The sequence below is a fragment of the Geotrypetes seraphini genome, chromosome 8, assembly GCF_902459505.1.
Source record: "Geotrypetes seraphini chromosome 8, aGeoSer1.1, whole genome shotgun sequence".
NCBI lineage: Eukaryota > Metazoa > Chordata > Amphibia > Gymnophiona > Dermophiidae > Geotrypetes > Geotrypetes seraphini.
The window spans coordinates 131182045-131203207 of NC_047091.1; the positions used below are offsets into that span (position 1 = coordinate 131182045).

General features: G+C 45.7%; 1 protein-coding gene across 10 annotated transcripts in view; it reads left to right on the forward strand.

Moving 5' to 3' along the window:
* SPECC1L (sperm antigen with calponin homology and coiled-coil domains 1 like) overlaps positions 1-21163 on the forward strand; it is a 170460-nt gene that overhangs the window by 132531 nt on the left and 16766 nt on the right. For all 10 annotated transcript variants that reach the window (XM_033954779.1, XM_033954788.1, XM_033954783.1 and 7 more), the window contains 2 exons: positions 2501-2660; positions 8382-8484. In XM_033954779.1, the coding sequence (XP_033810670.1) occupies positions 2501-2660; positions 8382-8484 (263 nt within the window). The remainder of the gene's footprint in view (positions 1-2500; positions 2661-8381; positions 8485-21163) is intronic.

Here is a 21163-nt window from a genome sequence, read left to right on the forward strand (position 1 = left end):
ATTGGCCTTTCATATGTTAAATTTTTTTAAAGAAATTATTGATCCGGTCTTTTCTATATCTTTAGATGCGGAAAAAGTTTTTGATCGGGTTGAATGGTCTTTCATGTATCAAGCATTGGAATGGTTTGGTATAGGTTCAGGGTTTATACAAATGATTCAAACTTTGTATAGCTCCCCTTCTGCAAGACTGTATATTAATAATAATTTCTCTGATCATTTTATGTTGCAGAGGAGAGTTAGACAGGGCTGTCCTCTGTCTGCTTTTTGATATTGTATTAGAACCCTTGTTATTAGCCATTCAACAAGCAAAGGGGATTCAGTGTATTCTCTTTTCTGATAGAGAATACAAAGTTTCGGCATATGCAGATGATATTCTGCTATATTTGAGAAATCTAGGAACTACCATTCCATGCTAATTAGAATTGATTGATACATTTGGAAAGTTTTCAAGATATAAAATAAATTGGAGTAAGTCAGAAATTCTTCCTCTTAATGTGCATTGTAATAAAGGTTTATTTGATAATTTCTCATTTACATGGAAAGATGATGGATTAAAATATTTAGGTATCATGATAAAAAATACTCTGGAGGACACTTTGAAAGAGAATGAAAAACTTTTATTAAAAAAAATAGCAGAAATGTGTGAGCAATGGAATCCTTTACATCTTTCTTGGTGGGGGAGAGTCCAAACTATTAAAATGATGATTTTGCCTGTAGTTTGTTATCAAATGAGTTTGATGCTGATTTTTTTTCAGGGGTCCTTTTATAAAAAACTTAATGGTATTCTTACAAAATTTGTTTGGCTGGGTAAAAGACCTAGAGTTGCTTTAGTATCTCTACAAAAGCCAATTGAGGAGGGTGGGGTAAAGTTTCCAAATTTTTATAGGTATCATCAAGCCTATATTTTATGCCAGGGTATGTATTGGATCCTCCCAGAACTCATTGATAATGCTCCAGATTGGTTATACTTGGAGTGGTGTCTCCTGTTTCCTTTAAATTTAGTTCATGTTGTCAGTATCAAGATGCCTAGGCAATATAAACAGAACAGAATTTTGATTGATACATGGAAAACATTGAGATACATTAGTAATTTAACACCTATTCCAATAAATAAATCAACAAATCAATCTTTATGGATAAACTCCAAGATTCAAATTGGCGGATCTCAAATCTAATGGAAGCACTGGATTATAGCTGGTATAAGAACTTTAAATTGTGTTATTTCAGAAGGTAAACTGCTTAATTTTTCACAGTTGCAAAGTAGATTCTGTCTTAATAAATCACAAACTTTTAAATGGTTGCAATTGAAGCAGGCTATTCAGGTGGGGTTCCCTGAATGGAAAACTCTTAATAATCAATATAGTTTGGAGTTTCTATGCTTCCAGGCTGACTTCCTGGGACACCAAGCCGCACAGTGGTATAAATTATTATCTGGATTTCTTAACAAAAAACCGAAAACTGGTCTTAGAGACATTTGGAGCATTGAGATTAAGCATCAAATTTCTGCTTCTCAATGGCCACGAATTTGGTCTTGGAGAATAAGATGTACAGTGTCGGCATCTATGTGACAAACTTGGTTCTTTTTATTACATAGAGCTTTTTGGACCCCCAGTTCATTTACAGAAGTTGGATAGCTCTAAATCTAATAGATGCTGGCACAGTAATCTAGAAGTGGGGACATTGGATCATCTAATTTTTCATTGTCCTTGCATTAGGAACTTTTGGAATTCAATTTGGTCTCAAATAAATTGCTTATTAGAAAACCATGTTGCACTATCGTACGATATTGTTCTGTTTGGTATGTCGATGAGTAAAAAAAGTCAAATATCAACGCATAACAACAAACTTTTAATGATAATGACGGGAGTCACTATTCAGCATATTACTAGAAACTGAAAAAATTATACTAATCTTAATTATACATTTTGGTGGAATTCCTTATGTCATATTTATAAGATGGAAAGAGTAATTACTTTACAGAAAGGTAGTTATAATAATTTTATAAAGATCTGGGGGCCATTGGTTAAATATTGTAATGAATAGGCATCGTTTTCCTTTGATGGTATATTTCGTTTATATAGGGTGGGGAAAAATTTGATTTAATAATGAGTTTATAATAAATTTATGGTTTGTTTAATGGTAATAAAATTAGTGGGTAGGGGGAGGGAAATTAATTTATTTATGTATTTATGATTTTATTGTAAGAATTCCAAGTGTTATATGATTGCCTTTCATGTTGTTCTTTTGTGCACTTGCTGTAAATTTTAAAATGAATAAAGAATTTAAAAAAAAAAATGGTTAGTTGTCAGCACAGTTGCTTATCAGGCTTATATGTAGCAGCTGTAGTTAAACATATAGCAATACATATAACAATAATAAACCAATAGAATTAGGTGCCTAACTTTATATAATGACCAGGCTGTTTGAGTAACAGGTCCAGGAGTCTTTTGAAATAATGCTGCTAAATTAATCTGCTGCAAATTTGGTTTTTCCTTCATAGTGTCTCGGCGGAGTAGTGAAGAACTGAAGCGGGATATGAGTGTACCAGATGGAGCTTCCCCAGCCTCACTCATAACAATAGGATCCACATCTCCACAGCTCTCCCTTTCGTCTTCTTCACCCACAGCATCTGTAACCCCTACAGCACGCAGCCGCTTAAGGTAAAAATTCTTCCACTGGCCTCCAGCTGTCTGCATTAGAAAGAGCTGTGTGTCCAGTTTCTGTGTGTCAGTGTAGGCAGCAAGCAGTATACAAGGCACTAGAGATCTCTGGTGATCACAGCTTAAAATTTTGTGCCGTTGTTAGTGAATTACTATGCGATGTGTGATCTCCAACTGCCTGTGCTTGGAGATGCAGTAATACCATTGCAGCTTGATAAAGGTGAGTATCAAGATTTCAGTTTGCAGTAATTGTGCAGAAAGGCACATATCCTCCTTTGCATAAGAGACCACAAAAGCCTCTAGGGGTCTCTTACTAAGGCGCGCTAGCTGATTTAGCGTGCGCTATGGGCGTGTTAGAATTTAGCGCACGCTAAATCGGCTAGCGCGCCTTAGTAAAAGACCCCTTCTGTTAGTAACTAGGAGATTGCCTCCACACTGATGTTGTGTAGCCAGATCTGATTCAATAGCAGGTACAGCAGGGAAATCAATAGCCCATAGTTCGATAAGGTACAGAGCTAACAAAGAGAAAAGGAGGGCAGTTGCTCTTTGTGTTTAATCTGCTTGAAAGAGAACACGTTTATTTATTTGGTTTTATATCCCGTCCTCCTCAAAGAGCTCAGAACGGGTTACGTTTTAACAGTTGTGGTGTTACAATATGCTGTTACATATGAGTACTCTTGGAACATTGCATGAAGTTACAGCTTTTCTGGATGAGGAAACGATTGTACAAACTCACAAGAAAACGACATTGCAAGGGTATCATTTGTACCTAAACGATGAAGAATCCTCTAGTATCAATGTCCATGGGGAGTTCCGCCGAGGCAAAGGCAGAGGGATAGATAAGGGTAGCTTGAGGTCAATAGGAAGTGTTTAGGTAAAGATGTGGGTTTTGATGGCTTTCCTGAAGTTTAAGAGTCCTAGGGATCTGATGTGTGGAGGGAGATTGTTCCATAGGTTAGGGAGGAAATGGGAGTTAGATTGCTTTCAGGCTGTTAGGAGCTGAAGGGCTTGTCCTGAGGGTGTATGTAGACGTACTTCACCCTGGGAGCTTAGTGCTCTCTTTGGAGTGTAGAGAAGAAGTTTGAGAAGTATCTGGATACCATGTTGTGGAGGGATTTGTACACCAGTACTAGGCCTTTGAAGATACAGCGTTTGGCTATGGGTAACCAGTGGGCTGCAGTCAGGGCAGGGGAGATGAGATCATGGGCTTGAAGGTTTTTCTTTTTTTAAATTTTTTTTATTCATTTTCATACATCCACAAGTGTAACATAGAAATTTAAAACGATCTCATAAAACATACACTTGAATTTCTTTCATGTACCACTGTAAATACAATATATTATTCTGTATTTATGAACAATAATAACTGAAATATATGTATTACCTAATATGTATAATAATTGTTATTAAAATTTAAACCCCTCCCCTCCCAATACACATAACAATTATAATAAAAATAATGACAAATATTTTATGAGATAAATTAAATAAAATGAAACCCACCCCCCTCCCTTCTTAATAAGATTTTTATTATGGGAAAATGATTTCATTCATTACAGAAATCTGCTAATGGTCCCCAGATCTTCTGAAACTTGCCAAAATAACCTCTCTATGTTGCTAATGCACGCTCCATTTTATATATATGGCATACAGAATTCCACCAGAAGTTATAGTTTAACCTATCATAATTTTTCCAGTTATATGTAATTTGTTGTACTGCTACCCCAGTCAATATAAATAAAAGTTTGTTATTGTTTGAAGAAATTTGACTCTTTGCTCTCATTGCTGTGCCGAATAAGATAGTATCATAAGTCAAGGCTACTGGATTTTCCATCATTCTATTTATTTGAGGAGAAATAGAATTCCAAAATAATGATATGAATGGACAATAGAATAATAAATGATCTAATGTCCCAGCCTCAAGATGACAGTGCCAACATCTATTAGACCTAGAGCTATCTAATTTTTGTAAGCGAACAGGGGTCCAAAAAGCTCTATGCAAAAGAAAAAACCATATTTGTCTCACAGACGCCGACACTGTACATCTTAATTTCCAAGGTTTTTTAATAGTTTACCGTATTTTTCGCTCCATAAGACGCACCTGACCATAAGACGCACCCTAAATTTAGAGGAAAACAAGGGAAAAACCCATTCTAAACCAAATTCTCCCTGCTATGCTCTGTACCTAACCCCACACTCCTTGCCAAGCTCTGAATCCTGTCCCCCTCCCTACCAGGCTGTGTACCCTGTCCTCTGGTGGTAGGCTGGGACAGGGCAGGCAGGCCTAGTGGCTGGCAGGCAGACAGGGCTAGTGGCTGGCAGGGCTAGTAGCTGGCAAGCAAGGACAGGGTAGTCAGGGCTAGTGGCTGGCAGACAGGGCCCCCCACCCTGAGGCAGGCAGGCAGGCAAGGGCCACCCACCCCAAGCAGGCAGGCAGGCCCCAGTACCTTTTTTAAAATTCTGCTGTCCAGCGCTGTATGGCAGGAGCTTTCAGCGCTCCTGCCCTTCCCTCCAGGCTGACTGCCGAACTCTTGCAGCAGTGTCAGAGGGGAGCACTTTTTAAAATCCTTCCGTCCAGTGCATGGCAGGAGCTTTCAACGCTTACCTCAGCTGACTCCAAAACTCTTGTGGCAGCGTCAGAGCGGAGCACGAGGTAGGTGCGAGCTTTTCACGTTCCTGCTTGGCCCACTCCACTCCGTGAATGTTGGTGTCTGTATTAAAGGAGGTATAGCCCTTGACGAAACTAAGAGTGAAACGGTTGGGCAGCCGTCGGGCATAAAGATAAGTGCCTTTCCTTTATAGCACCCTATAGCACTCTATGCACTTTTAATTTATGCAGAGCCGGAAGAGAAAATCAATTTATATAAAAAAATTTTTGTTGCACATGCTACTTGCTAAGACCAATGATGAAAACACCACCCCAGTAAGGGTATGAATAAGTAGTACCTTGGGTGTTTGAGGTCTAGCGAAAAATCCATTTAATATAGTTTTGTCCTTATTATCTGGTGTTTATATTTATTTGGACATTTCTAAAAGTTTCTATATTTGGTTGATTTATATCTCACTATGACCAGCAGATGGAGACTGAGACCAACACCTTTGGTTATATTAGCTGAGGCTCCCGCTCCTAACCCAGTCTTTCTCAGTTTCTAGCAGGTGAGGTAGGAAAACTTAAGGCTCCCCCTGTTAGGGCTGTTGGAATTTGTTTTAGGACTCCTGGTCCCCTTTTTGGTGCTGGATGGAGCTTGGCCGGGTCCTGTTTGGAGATCCATCTGACATCAAGGGTGTCAAACCCAGCGGGTCTCCTGCTGGGTCCTTTCCCCCCCCCCTTCCCTCCACCTCCCCAGGTTTTTTGTAGAGGTGCCTCAGGTGGCAGCCTGGCCACTGATACCGGTCAGGCCTCCGGCTTTGAGAGCCAGTGGAGTTTGTTCTGACAAAAATAAAATCCTGAGGCTGTGCCATTCTAAAGGGCTCTTTCCTTTTCAAATTACTGTATTCTATTGTATTTTTTTTCTACTAACCGGCACTTTTCTTCTAGCTAGGTTGCGTCTGGAGCAGTGAGCACTTTTGCAAGGGAAAAAGTGCTCACTGTAATCCAGCCGCGAGGCACTCGCGGCCGGCCTGTTTGGCTTTGGGTGCTGGCGACCAGGGATCCCCTTTACGAGTGCCTCGTGGGCTGGATTCTGGATATGAAAACTCTTCAAGAGGTGGTTAACTTTTTTTGTTTGGAATTGGTGAAGAGTTTGATTACAGACTGCAGTCTTTATAGGACTGAGGTCCCAATGGTGGGAATATGCAGCTGAAGAGAATAGCGATCTTCTGGTGCCAGGGAGGACTGGTACAGGGACAAGGCTGGTTGTGAGGAAGAAGGGGAACATCAAGGGATTTTGTGAAGCTGAACTGGTAACTATGTGTATGGTGGTTGTGGTAGAAATAACTGTGCATCAGAAGTTTGTAGGATGACAGCACTGTCCTGACAAAATGTTCAAGAAATTGAATAAGAACAGCATATATGCAGGAGTCCCCAACCTCGGTCCTTGAGGGTCCATAAGCTACAAAAATCCAGTTAGGATGTCATGCCTCTTAGTCCTGCAATACCATCACAAAATGCCATCCTTGATCATTTCAGGTTTCCAGGATTTCTACAGTATGTGTGGATGAGATCTATTTACATTCACTACTTCTGTTGTGTTCAAGTAGATCTCATCTATATTCATTGTGGAAATCCCTGAAACCTGAAAGGATTGAAGACCCTGATTTATGGCATCTTGTGATGGTGCTGCAAGACTCAGAAGAGGCATAACATCGTGACTGAATTTTTACAGCTTAGAGGGAGTATCCTCTTGAGGGAGGATTTGTGTTTCTTTGTAGTATTGGACTCTTAAGTGTTTCTCTTTGCCAGTTGGATTCCCTTCCCTTTTCTGCTGAGAGCCGAGCAGACTTCAAAGAAAGTTTTTGGGGTTTTTTTTTCTTTTTGCTTAACTGTTCTTTGCCTAGTGATATAAGAGCTGCTACTTAATCAGCTCATGATTTGAGCAGGAGGATAAGCAGTCAGAGTTGGGAGAAGAATGATGGTCCGATACTGCAGACCTTGTGCTTCAAAGTTCTCAACTGCTGCTAGAGTCCTACCTTCAGTTGTAGCCCAAAGGACGTCGCTGGTGACAGCCAATCGCATATGCTTCTCTGTGGCACCGGTGTCTTCTCAATAATGTGGCCTGCTCTCTCTGCCATAACTTCCATTTGATCTGACGCGGGCTTGCAGTAGAGAAGAGACACCAGTGCAGGCAGTAAGGTAGCGCATGTGATTGGCTGCTTCTGGCGGCGTCCTTTGGGCCGCAAAGTAAGGTAGATCACGGGGCCTGAGGAGTCTCAGCAAATCAGGGCCTTCGTGTTAGGGTAAGGTTTATATCATGACTAGGGTTCCCATAATCATGATATAAACCTTACCCTAACACTAGATAGCAAGTGAATATTTAAAGTGTAGTGGGGGTTACCCCCCCTTCAAAAAAGAGGGTTACTTTGTAACCCTCAAAAAGACAAAATAGTATCCACCATCGCAATTGTCCATGCGCGCACTTGTCCCTGCACGCAGTTGTCGGATCGCAATTGTCCTGTGCTTATTTGATGGGTCACCAAAATAACACAATGTAAGGTTAGTATGCATGGAGAGATGAGTTACTTGCTCTTCTCCATGTGCATAAATGTGTCCAGATAAAGTAAGTCCTCCACCCCTTCCCCCTAGTACATGTATGAAAAACTACATGTATGTATGTTTAGTTTATTTGATATACCATCTTTCTTAACAATTTTTACCATTAGGTGCTTAAAACCTCCCTATCTGTCCAAAAAGGCTCACAATCTTACTGAAGTCCTAACCCCACTCACTTGTACATACTTGCATAGTAAATTGTGTATCTTCCCCCCACCCCCACCCCAAACACATATTCACATAGCAGACTGAGCAAAGACCCTCACCCCTGGTACGTACACAGAAATGAGTGACTTCTCCCTCCTTGTTCATGCTATAATGATTACTGCCTCTTTCCATTGTACATAGGTTATAGACTAACTGGAAATATTTAAGATTCATTAATTCAGAGCTTGAAGAAATTTCAGTGATCTGTTTTCCATGATGTGGCATTGCTCCCGTCTGCCTCTCTTTGCATTATAATTTGTCAAATACAACTGACATGTCATAATATGTTTTATTTTTTCTGACAGGGAAGAGAGGAAAGATCCCCTTTCAGCACTAGCCAGAGAATATGGAGGGTCTAAGAGAAATGCCTTGCTAAAGTGGTGCCAGAAGAAAACTGAGGGATATCAGGTAAAGGCACCTCTATCTTCAGCTACCTCTGTCATACCATTTCTTGCTGTTGGATTTGGTTAAGTACAGATATATGGTGAATTTGTACACAGGAGACTGTTATACATTTTCAGTCATTGTGCCTCAAGTGTATGTTAAAATCAGGACAGTGTGTGACACAGACATACACACACTCCTACACACTTACTTTTATCACTGATGCCTAAAAGACAATGTCCCACCAGTCAAAACCTCCTGTCCTTCCCCTATTAATATGTTGTTGGTGTCCTTTAGTATCAATTACTGTAAAAGAAAAACCGTGTTTGTTGGCTATTTGGCTCAAGTCTTTTCATTGATAGCTCAGGGTGATTTATATTTAGGTACAGTAGATATTTCCCTACCCCTACAGAGCTAAGAATCTGATGTAATAAAGCATGCTAATGTTAGGGGCCAATGTAATAAGTTTTATCCCAGGACAAGCACGAAACATCGCACTGAGTCTTGCGTACGCTGTTCCACTCTTCAGAAGCACACAATAAAGAGCCTCATTTTATAACAAGAGAAGTTGTTTAGTGTCAGCATGGAAGGAGCGGATGCATCAACGCTGAAGACCACAACGTCGTCCGATGCACTGACATCAACTCTTTCTGGTAAGCCAGCTAAAAAGACACCAGCTTTCCAGACGAGGTCGCAGGTCATTATGGCATTGAGTGCAATCATGCCGACCAAGCAAAGACCCCTCAAGCTACTTGTTTCCAAATGGAGGGGTGCATTCATCCGAGTCATCCTCTCCAGATCGAGTTGCGGCAATGTTGGTACCGGCAATGAGCCACAGGTACCTGTGCTTTCTTTCAAAGAGAAGCTCGATGCTGTCTTTCGTGCAGAGTATGGAGATATGCTTATTACCCTGACACCAAGTCCTCCGGTACCGGCCCGGCCTGAGAGTCACACCATATGGGATGCTGGTACCACCATTGCTTCATCGATGCACCATCATGGCTCTTGACACCAGTCATCATTCAGCCATGCATCGAAGCATCGTGCCTCCAGTTTGTTGAAGTATCACTCTTCTTCTCCTCAATGTTTTCAATCTAGCAAGTGTTCTTGTAAGTCCAAACATGTTGCTGCCAAACATCCAGAGAAATGTAAACATCCTGCATCACCTTCCTCATCAGACCAGCACCATTCCAAGTGGCAGCATCGTTCTCCATCATTGCTCATTGACTCTGATCTTCAAATGGATTCCAATATTGACGTTTCTCATTAGACCACAGAGGCTTATGACTCTCCTGAGCCACAATCTTCAACTAAGACTCCTCCTACAGAGACATCCCCTACAGAGAAACCTTCCTTCACTCATTTCATTAGATAGTTGGGTAAGGACCTGTCTGTGAAGCTGGAGGCAGTTTCCAAATATAGTGCTGAATTTTTGGAAACCATGGACTAAGATCAGCCTCCTAAAGAACTTATTAAACTTCCTTTGCATGGGATCCTGAGAGAAACCCTTCATAAAAATTGGGAATCTTCTCTCTCTGTTCCTGTTGATCCCAGGAAACTGGTCTGTCTCTACTGGATTATTCCAGGTTTTTGACAAACCTCAACTGTTTCATCAGTCTTTGGTGGTGGAGTCTACATTGAAAAAGTCTACCCCGTCCAAACTTTACACCGCTGTCTCACCAGGTCGAGAGGGATGTACAATGGACAGGTTTAGGAGACGTCTTTACCAAAACTCCATGTTGGCAATTCAAGTCATTAATTACAATTTCTATTTCACATGCTACCTGAAACATCTAGTTAAGCAATTGCCTGCCTTTCAAAAATATCTTCCATCTTACCAAGTGAAAGATTTCCGGCACATTGTTCGCACCCTCACTCAATTAAGCGGTACATGTTTCAGTCTGCTTATAATGCCTTTGAGTTGTCTTCTAGGTCGTCTTCTATGTCTGTGACCATGAGGAAATTGGCCTGGCTCAGGGTTGCAAACATGGATGTTAACCTCCAAGACCAAATGGCCAACATCCCCTGTCTGGGATATGAGCTTTTTGGAGACTCAATGGAGAATGCTACTCAAAAGCTCTCAGCCCATGAAAAATATTGGGATGCTTTGCTTAAACCTAAATCCAAGCCTACCACAGCAAGACCATTCAATCCCTCATCTTCATATCAGAAGCGATTTTCGGCCAAACCTTCTGCTCTGTCCAGGCCACTGCAGAAGAAACAGAAGCAGCAACGCCCTTAGAAACCTCAGGCGTCAGCTCCAGCTAAATCGACCCAGTCTTTTTGACAGGCTACTCGAGAGCACAGTTGCAATCCAATTACATCAGTCTCTCCCTCAACCAATCAGGGGTTGTCTCCAACTTTATTTCCATCGCTGGGAGTTATCACCTCAGACCTTTGGGTTCTACAGATCATTCGAGATGGTTCCTCTCTTCATTTTCTCACAGCTCCTCCAGATCATCCTCCAAGAGAGTCTGCTTTGAACCTTCACCAGTCCTTTCTCCTTCTTCAGAAAATCGATTCCCTTCTCCTCCTCAATGCCATCGAGAAGGTTCCTGCGGATCAGCAAAACCGGGGGTTTTACTCCTGCTATTTTCTAGTCCTGAAGAAGACAGGAGGTCTTTGACCTATCTTAGATCTCAGAACCCTCAACAAATTTCTTGTTTAGGAAAAATTTTGGATGCTATCTCTAGCCACTCTATATCCCCTCTTGTCTCAAAACGATTGGCTATGCTCTCTAGATCTCAAGGAAGCCTATACTCATACCCCATTCATCCGGCTTCCAGGAAGTACCTCAGATTTCAAGTGGCACACCACCACTATCAATACAAAGTTCTACCTTTCGGCCTGGCATCCTCTCCCAGAGTCTTCACCAAGTGCCTGGTAGTGGTGGTAGTGGCCTTGAGGTCTCAGGGTCTTCTTCCCTTACCTAGACGACTGGCTTATCAAGGATCCTCTGTCTAAAGGTGTGATCTTAGACACAAATCAAACTATATTATTTCTTCAGAACTTGGGGTTCAAGATCAACTTCCCCAAATCACAACTTCAGCTATCTCAGAGGCTCCAGTTCATCGGAGCTCTACTCAACTCAGAGCATTTCTTCCTCAAGAATGTCAGGACACTCTAATACAACTTTGTCATCAGATCGCCCAGTTTCAGTCATTTTCAGCCAGGCACATGATTGTTCTACTGGGTCACATGGCTTCCACAGTCCACATGACTCCCCTTGCAAGGCTTCATCTCAGGACACCTCAATGGTCTCTGGCTTCACAGTGGTCTTAGGTGCTCAACCCACTCTCACAACACATTTCTGTCACCTCGTCTCTTCGATGATCGCTTCAGTGGTGGATGAACTCTTCCAATCTTTTCAGAGGTCTTTTGTTTCACACACCTCCTCATCAAAAGGTTCTGATCACGGATTCATCAACCTATGCTTGGGGAGCTTATCTGCATGGCCTCGCACTCAAGGTTACTGGAGATAATAACACTTTCACATAAATCTTTATGGAATTCAGAACGATTTACTATGCTCTCAGAGCTTTTCAGCATTTAGTGGTCAATCATGTCCTAGTCCGCACGGACATTCAAGTCACCATGTACTATATAAACAAGCAAGGAGGAATGGGTTCTCTCCTCTGTCAGGAGGCTCAAAAGATCTGGCTTTGGGCAATTGCTCGCAACATCTTTCTCAAAGCAATCTATATTCGGGGGAACAGAATTTCTTAGCAGACAAACTCAGCAGAATTCTTCAACCTCACGAATGGACGCTCAACTCAGCAGCTCTCTATCCTGTTTTCTTTCAATGGGGGACTCCTCAAGTGGATTTGTTGGCATCCCCCCACAACATCAAGTTGCCCCAGTTCTGCTACAGACTGTACTCTCCTCATCGTCTAGAGACGTACGCTTTTCTTCTGGATTGAACATACAAGTTTCTCTTTGCATTTCCACCCATCCCTCTCATTTTCAAGACACTGGTCAAAGCCAAGCAGGAGTCTGCCACTATGATACTTATAGCTCCTCAGTGGCCCAGACTGCCTTGGTTCACCCTTCTGCTTCATCTCTGCATCAAGGAGCCCATACCTCTGCCAATTTTTCCATCTCTTCTCATGCAGAATCACTACATCCCAACCTTCACATGTGACAGCTTGGTACCTCTCAGGCTGCGCTCAGCTGATCTTTACCTTTCTCAGCCTGAGAGGCTCATATTGGAAGCTTCCAGAAAACCGTCCACTCAGCAGTGTTATCAGCAAAAATGGACTCGTTTTTCTGCTTGGTGTCTCCATCATCACTAGGATCCCACATCAATCTCTGTTTCCTCAGTTGTGGATTATCTCCTGCATTTGTCTGACTCTGGCCTCAAATCCACATCCATTAGAGTCCATCTCAATGCTATCACAGTCTTTCATCAACCAGTGGATGGTAAACCTCTTACTGCTCCAGGTTCATGAAAGGACTTTTCAATGTTAAACCACTTCCAGTGGTTTGGGATTTCAATATGGTTCTTGCTAAGTTGATGAAGTCTCCATTTGAACCAATATCTATGGCTCATCTCAAATTCCTTATTTGGAAAGTTGTTTTTCTCATTTCTCTCACTTCTGCCAGAAGAGTCGGTGAACTTCAAGTGCTAGTGGCGGACCCACCATTTACAGTGTTCCACTGTGACAAGGTTGTGCTTTGCACTCATCCGAAGTTCCTTCCTAAGGTTGTGACTGAATTTCATCTCAATCAATCAATTGTTCTTCCAATATTCTTTCCTAAGCCTCGCTCTCATTCAGGAGAAACGGTTCTTCACACTCTAGACTGTAAGTGGGCATTGGCCTACTATCTCAACAAGACAAACCTGCATAGAACATCTCCTCAACTTTTTGTCTCCTTTGATCCTGACAAGTTGGGTCATCCTGTTTTCAAGAGAACAATTTCAAATCGATTGGCTGCTCACTAGAAGCATGCAGCTCAAAAATGTTTGTGATGTTTCCATGTCATTTACAGGGATGTTTGTTTTGTGTGGGTTTTTTTATTTTGTTTTTTGAAGGGGGTAGCATATTTTTTTCCTTACTAGAGCATATTGATAAGAGCAAGCATATTAACAACACAAGAAAAAAAAAACAACATTTTATGTTTCATTAGCATTTGAAAACATGTGATGACGTGGAAAATGTCACTTCAAATGAAAGCATATCCTTAGTGCTCAGCTCCTGAGTGGGAATGTCATAGCAGTAGCATTCACTGACTGGAGCATACATTATGGCTTCTAGAGAGAGCCTCTTCTTCTTTTTTTTAATAATTTTTATTGATAAAGCAGCCAATACCAAACAAGAAAACATGAGTCATGGTACAAGAAGATCCAACAACAATGCAAACAGTACAGGAAGGGTAACACAAATACAACAATAAAAGATCAGCATGAAAATACCAGCAAATGCAAGGCGCACAGGAGAAAAGAATACATTAACAATTTGTTAGCGAGCTAGATATAACCTCTAGCGATATGGGCCAAAACTGAAGCTCTAAGAAGTCACTCTTCTGGAGAACTAGCCAGGGCTGCAATAACCTCTTTTTTTTTTATTTAAATGGTGAACCCCAGTCCCCCACGCACACCCACAACCATTCCATCAGATAACATCCATCAAAACATACCACACTAGCCACACCAAATAGGCCCCTGACATACCCCGTGCACACACCATGCATACTGGCTTGAGAGTAGGCAAACAGTAGCTAACCCCTGAGTTCCAGCACAGTCGAATCACAGCCTCTTCCTTCTAAGTGTGAAAAATTTAATAATGGGGGGGAGGGGAAATACTAAGAAGTCACAAATGAAGAATCATGGCACCCTAGAGACAGATTCAGATTAAGTTGGCAGCTCAAAAGAGCTTTAAAAAGTAAAGCTGCTCTGCAGTGTTGCTTGCAATTTGCAGTTTAAAAAACAACACAAGCTTAGTCCTCTGTTTCTTTTTCAGCCACTTCCTGCTTTTTATTCTCTTCTCTATCTTCTTTCTAACAACTTGTCTCCTCCCTAAACACTTGTCCTCTCTCTTCTCATAGAAATGATATAACACTAGCTTAATCAGCAGCTAATAAATGAAGGTGTCATGGCCAGACCCAGTCCTCTTGCATCTTTTACAACTGGACATGGACAGAGGTCATAACCGGGAGAAAACAGACAATTTGCCCTTTACCATATTAACTTTCTTGCATATACTTGGATTGAAAAATTGATTTCCAGAAACAATCTCCTGTCTTAAACTCTAGGGAAGGATTTAGATAAGAAAGGCTGCAGTTAAGCTTAAGCAGACAGCTTCAAATTCCCTGAATGGCAATAAGCTGCAGGTCTGTCTTCATTAGTCTGCTTGTCCAGCCTCCTTTCATCCTCTCTCAGGCTGTAGTTGCTTTTCCTTTATTTTCCTCTCATTCTCTTTTATCCCTTCCAGTAGTTTTCTCCTGCTCTGTGACAAATAACCCCTGTGTACCAGGAGCCCTCATTTAGCTTAATAATTTTGCAGCAGATTTATAGCATTATTAGACTTCTGTTTTAGTAAGTGTGTCCCAAAGAGCTTACAACCTAAGTGGGTACCTGAGGCAATGGCAGTAATGTGACAAGATCTGTCAATAGGTGAAGCCAGGTTTCCCTGCTTCCCAGTCCCTTGCTCTGACCACTAGACCATGCCTTCTTCTTTGCTACTTCCATGGTTTTCATTCAATTAGCTCCCTTCCTATCTAGTTTAGACCAGATTGCAATAATTCTCAGCCTCAAACAGCAGCTTCCTCCCAAACTTGATAGCAGGACTTAACATGTCGGGTGTCATCATGCGCAATGAATGAATGAATGGGGGTACCATATTTCTGGGAGCTGTGGACCCTGCAGCATTCTCAGCCTGGGCTGGCTCAAGCATCTAATGCAGATGACCAGCGCTGAGCTATATGACCAGCCCTTTGTACATTGCTCTATTCCTTAAATGTATGTAGTCCTTTTCTCTCTTATTGAAACTTATGGGTCAATATTCAGCCAGTTGCAGTCAGCGTTTCTTTAAACGATGACCACTGCAGGCTAAATTAGACCTGGATAGTCAGTGGGCACCGGCATTGAATATGCAAGCCATTGGCAGACCCGGAAGTTATGTGGGTGCTATATAGGACAGCTTTCAATGTGATCCTATCTACTCACATATAGTTTCTGTTCCCGGCACTTCCTGGATTGTGCCGGGACAGTTAGAGCTGATTAATTAGCTGCACTACCTAGTTAAATGTAATTGAACATCAATCAGCAGACAGCCCACTGAGTTTGGTTTAAGTGGGCAGGAGCCCAGCTTAGCAGATAAGGTCTATATGTAAATTTATACTGTAGATATCACCTCATTGTGCTAGAGGAGTACCTTCCTGCTTATACCTATAGATCTCTCCCTAATCACTCTGCTCCAGAGAGATCTCCAACCACCTCATCTAAATTTTCTCATGCATGGATCTCTGAACTCCATTCACTGATAGTAGATGATAATACTGTCACACAGGTTTTACATTTCTTTTCAGTACGAAATGGGTTGGGAACTGGCTTGGAGGTAGGCTTCAGAGGGTGGTGGTGAATGGCACCCTCTCCGAAATGACGGAGGTGATCAGTGGGGTGCCGCAGGGCTCGGTCCTGGGCCCGATCCTTTTCAACATCTTTATAAGAGACTTAGCGGAAGGGCTGCGAGGTAAAATGACATTCTTTAGCACTCTCCAGACCAGTAGAGGTTAACTTTACGAATGGGTATATATCTAATCATGACCAGCAGGTGGAGACTGAAAACAAAACTTTGGGACAGTATATCCTAGCCCCTCCTCTCTATTTCCCTCAGTCTTCTTTCAGTCTCCAGCAGGTGTTGAGTGATCTGTACCCATCTCCCTTGGTAGGGCTGTTGGAATTTGTTTAGGGGGTTTATTGTCCCTGTTTTTAGCCGGACGGAGCTTGGACGGACTCTGTTTGGGGGTTCGTCCGACCTCGGGGGTGTCAAACCCGGCGGGTCACGAGCGGGGTCCCTCCCCCCACTTCCTCCACCTCCCCACATTTTTTTAGAGGAGCCTCAGCAGTAAGCCTTGCCCCCTAAGTCAAGCAAGGCATATTGCTTCGAGAGCCTGTGGAGTCTGTTCTATAAAAAAAAAAAAAAAAATCCTGAGGTAGTGCTGGTCTGAAGGGTTGTTTCCCTTTAAGAAAACTGTATTTTACTGTATTTTTTCATGTAACCAGCACTTTTTTATAGCTAGGTCACGTATGGAGCAATTGTGCCCTTCTCCAGGGGAGTAGGACACAATTTTAGTCCAGCCGCGAGGCACTCGCGGCCGGCCTGAACTCGGCGGTTTGGGTCGGTGAGGTGGTGGAGCTCCGTCGGCAGCGGCTGCAGGCGCCCAGAGCTCCCCGCCGATGGTGCCTCGCGAGTCGGCTTGGAGCAGTGGGGAAGCCCGGTCTTCCACAACCGCCCACGGAGGGATTCCCCGAAGGATTCCCTCTCAGCTGATTTTTTGACAGCTGATGCCGGCTTGCCTGCTTTAGCGGCTGAGACTATTCAGGTTTCTCAGCCGCTTCAGGCTATGGAGGGAGCTTTTTTGGCGGGAAAACCGCCATCTTCTCTGTCTGGCCCCTCCATTTTGTCTTCCACCTCAGGTGACCTTCCCCCTGTTTTGACTATGCAGGGGCAAGGTTCTGCTGGGTCCCCTGCTGTGGCAGGGAGTCCCTTGGGACCCTCGGGGGGGTTTTCTCCTGAATTTTTCTTTTCTTTATGCAGAGCCTATTTTCAGGCGGCTGGGGGTCCCGGTTGCGCCCAGGGGGTTTCGGGGGGTGGGTTTTCCTCCGCGCTCCCTGCGGCTTTGCCTCTTTCGTCTGGCGTGACGTCCCCTCCGCCGCCTCCCTTGTCCAAGCGTCCGCGGGTGTCGTGGGACGAGAATTTGTGGTCGGAGGAACGGGTCGGTCTGGAGGAGGACCTGGACCCTTCTGAGGAGTTCCAGGACTCTCTGGAGGGGACGGAAGCTGGCGGCGGGTTGTCGGATTTCCCGTTCTCCAGTGACGAGGCGTCCGTGGTGCGCCTTTTTCAGAAAGATGAGCTGCCTGACCTTATTCAACAGGTTTCTTCGGTTTTGCGTTTTGAGGACGCGCCGCCGGAGACTCCGCGTGTGGGGGACCCCCTGTTACGGGGGATCCGTTCCGTTTCCCGCTCTTTTCCTATGCATCAGGATATTCGGGATATTATTCTGGAGCAGTGGAAAACGCCGGAGACGCCGTTTCGGCTGGCGCGCAGCATGGCTCGCCTGTATCCCATTCCTGAAGGGGATCGGGCTACGTTAGCTTCGCCAGTCGTGGATGCGGTGGTCTCGGCAATTTCCAAGCGGCATACCGTGCCTGTTGAGGGCGGTTCTGCCTTGCGGGACCCTGAGGAGCGCAAATTGGAGAGCATCCTTAAGCAAAATTTTCAGGTCTCTGCCTTTGGGGTCCAGGCGGCTATTTGTGGGGGACTGGTCGCTCGCGCTGTTTTTCGGTGGGCGGAGCGGGTCTTGGATCGAGAGTCTGACGACTGGTCTCTGGTGGATCAGGAGGTTGCGAAGATTGAGATGGCGGCCTCATTCCTCTCATATGCTCTATATGACTTGGTGCGGATATCGGCTAAGTCTATGGCTTTTGGCGTGGCCGCAAGGCGTGTGTTGTGGCTGCGCGCTTGGGCGGCGGATGCTGCGTCCAAAGCTAAGCTTACTAAATTTCCCTTTCGGGGGTCGTTTTTGTTTGGAGAGGACTTGGATAAGTTGATTCAGACTCTGTCGGACTCGAAAGTTCCCCGTCTGCCGGAGGACCGTGCCCGCCCGGCGTCTCGGGGGGGTGCGGCCAGGGGGCGTTTGCGGGATTTTCGCAAGTATCGCCCTGGGCGTGGGGCTGCTTCTTTCCAGTCTCCGGGATTTTCCCGGGGTCGGTTCTTCCAGCGCATGCAGCCCTTTCGGGGGGCCCGTCGGGGGGCAGGGAATCCCTCCGCCGGTTCCCCCGCTTCCCGTCCTGCACAATGACGCCTTGCCGGCGCCCCCTTTGGTTCCGGTGGGGGCTCAGCTGCGCGAATTTTTCCCCAAATGGGCCGAGATCACGTCCGATCGGTGGGTCCTGGAGGTGGTGCGGGACGGTTATGCCCTGGAGTTCGCCCGCTCTCTGCCGGATTTTTTCCTCGCTTCTCCGTGTCAGACTCCGGGGAAGACGCAGGCTTTTCGCCAGACCCTTCAGCGCTTGCTAGATCTCAGGGCAGTTGTTCCGGTGCCCCCTCCGGAGTGGGGCACGGGCAGGTACTCCATTTACTTTGTGGTGCCCAAAAAGGAGGGGACCTTTCGGCCCATCCTCGATTTAAAAGGGGTCAACAGGGCTCTCAAGATTCCCTCTTTCCGTATGGAAACTCTGCGGTCGGTCATTCTGGCGGTTCAGCCGGGGGAGTTTCTCACTTCTCTCGATCTGACGGAGGCCTACTTGCATGTTCCCATTCGGGCCTCTCATCAGCGTTTCCTGCGCTTTGCGATCTTGGGTCGGCACTTTCAGTTCTGTGCGCTTCCCTTTGGGCTGGCCACGGCTCCTCGGACGTTCACCAAGGTGATGGTGGTCGTCGCGGCAGCCTTGCGGTCGGAGGGCATCCTGGTACACCCCTACCTGGACGACTGGTTAATTCGGGCAAAGTCGTTGCAGGAAAGCTCCCGGGTTACTGCTCGGGTGGTGGAGTTTCTCCGGTCGCTGGGCTGGGTGGTCAACCTTTCCAAGAGTCGGTTGGTCCCGGCTCAGCGTCTGGAGTACCTAGGGGTGCTGTTCGACACCTCCTTGGGGAAGGTCTTCCTCCCAGAGGGCCGGGTGAGCAAATTGCAATCTCAGATTCGCCTGCTTTTGGCGTCCCGGTGTCCTCGGGCGCGAGATTTCCTCCAGGTCTTGGGGTCGATGGCGGCGTCCCTGGACGTGGTGAGGTGGGCGCGGGCCCACATGCGTCCTCTCCAGTATGCTCTGCTCCGGAGGTGGTCTCCCCAGAGGCACGGGATGGATGTTCCGGTTCCCCTGCGAGGCTTGGCGCGCTGCAGTCTGCGTTGGTGGCTCCAGACCCCTCACCTTGTTCAGGGGGTGGGTCTGGATCTCCCGCAGTGGACGGTGCTCCTGACGGATGCGAGTCTCTTGGGTTGGGGGGCTCAGTGTTTGGGTCACTCGGCTCAGGGCACCTGGTCCGCAGAGGAGGCCGCCTGGTCGATCAACGTGTTGGAGACCAGAGCGGTCCGTCTGGCGCTGTTGGCTTTCCACTCCCTGTTGATGGGCAAGTCGGTCAGAGTGCTGTCGGACAATGCCACGGCGGTGGCTTATGTCAATCGTCAGGGGGGCACCAAGAGCACTCAGGTGGCGCAGGAGGCGGCTCTGCTCATGGTTTGGGCGGAATCCCATCTGCTGGACCTCTCGGCCTCTCATATAGCCGGAGTAGAAAATGTTCAGGCAGACTTCCTCAGTCGTCACTTCCTAGATCCAGGAGAGTGGTGTCTCGGCGCCGAGGCGTTTCAGTTGATAGTGCAGGCTTGGGGGCAGCCCCTGATGGACCTGATGGCCACGGGTGGCAACGCCAAAGTGCCCCGCTTCTTCAGTCGTCGCAGGGACGGTCTGGCCGAGGGTCTGGATGCTCTGGTCCAGCAGTGGCCAACGGAGGGGCTGTTGTATGTGTTCCCTCCTTGGCCGCTGGTGGGCAGAGTGCTTCTTCGCATTGTTCACCATCCGGGTTTGGTGGTGCTGGTGGCGCCGGATTGGCCTCGCCGTCCGTGGTATGCGGATCTGGTGAGGCACCTGGTAGCGGATCCTCTTCCTCTGCCTCTCTCGGACGACCTTCTGATGCAGGGTCCCATTCCCATGTTCGACCCGTCTCCCTTCTGTCTTACGGCGTGGCTCTTGAAAGGGGTCGCCTTAGCAAGAAGGGATATTCAGACAAGGTGATCTCTACACTGTTGGGGTCCCGGAGGCTTTCTACCTCTCGGGCTTATGTGCGGGTTTGGCGTCTCTTTGAGGAATGGTGTCGGGCGCGGGGAGTGACCTCTTTTCGCGCTTCTCTGCCTAACATTCTAGAGTTCTTGCAGGATGGCCTGGATAGAGGCCTGGCTTGGTCTTCTCTCCGGGTTCATCTTGCGGCCCTGTCGGCTTTTCGAGGGTTGGTGTCAGGTCAGCGTTTATCGGCTCTTCCTGATGTGATTCGGTTTTTGCGGGCGGCCAAGTTGCTTAGGCCTCCCCTACGGCCCTCGGTTCCCTCTTGGGATCTTAATCTGGTTCTCTCTGTTTTGGTGCGTCCGCCTTTCGAGCCCTTGGACGTCTGTTCTTTGAAGGACCTTACTTTGAAGGCGGTCTTTTTGGTGGCCATTACTTCTGCTAGGCGTGTTTCTGAGCTGCAGGGTTTCTCTTGTAGGGCTCCCTTCTTGGAGTTTTCTAGGGAGCGGGTCGTCTTGCGGCCTGTTCCTTCCTTTCTGCCGAAGGTTGTTTCTCCTTTTCATGTCAATCAATCGGTGGTTCTCCCGGTCTTGGGTGGTCGGGAGGGCTCTTCTGAGCAACGGCAGCTGCGCAAGTTGGATGTCGGTCGGGTCCTTCGCTCTTATGTGCAGCGGACCCAGGAATTCCGGAAGTCCGATCATCTCTTTGTCCTCCTGGCGGGTCCTCGTCGGGGAGCTGGCGCTTCTAAGGCTACTATTGCGCGCTGGA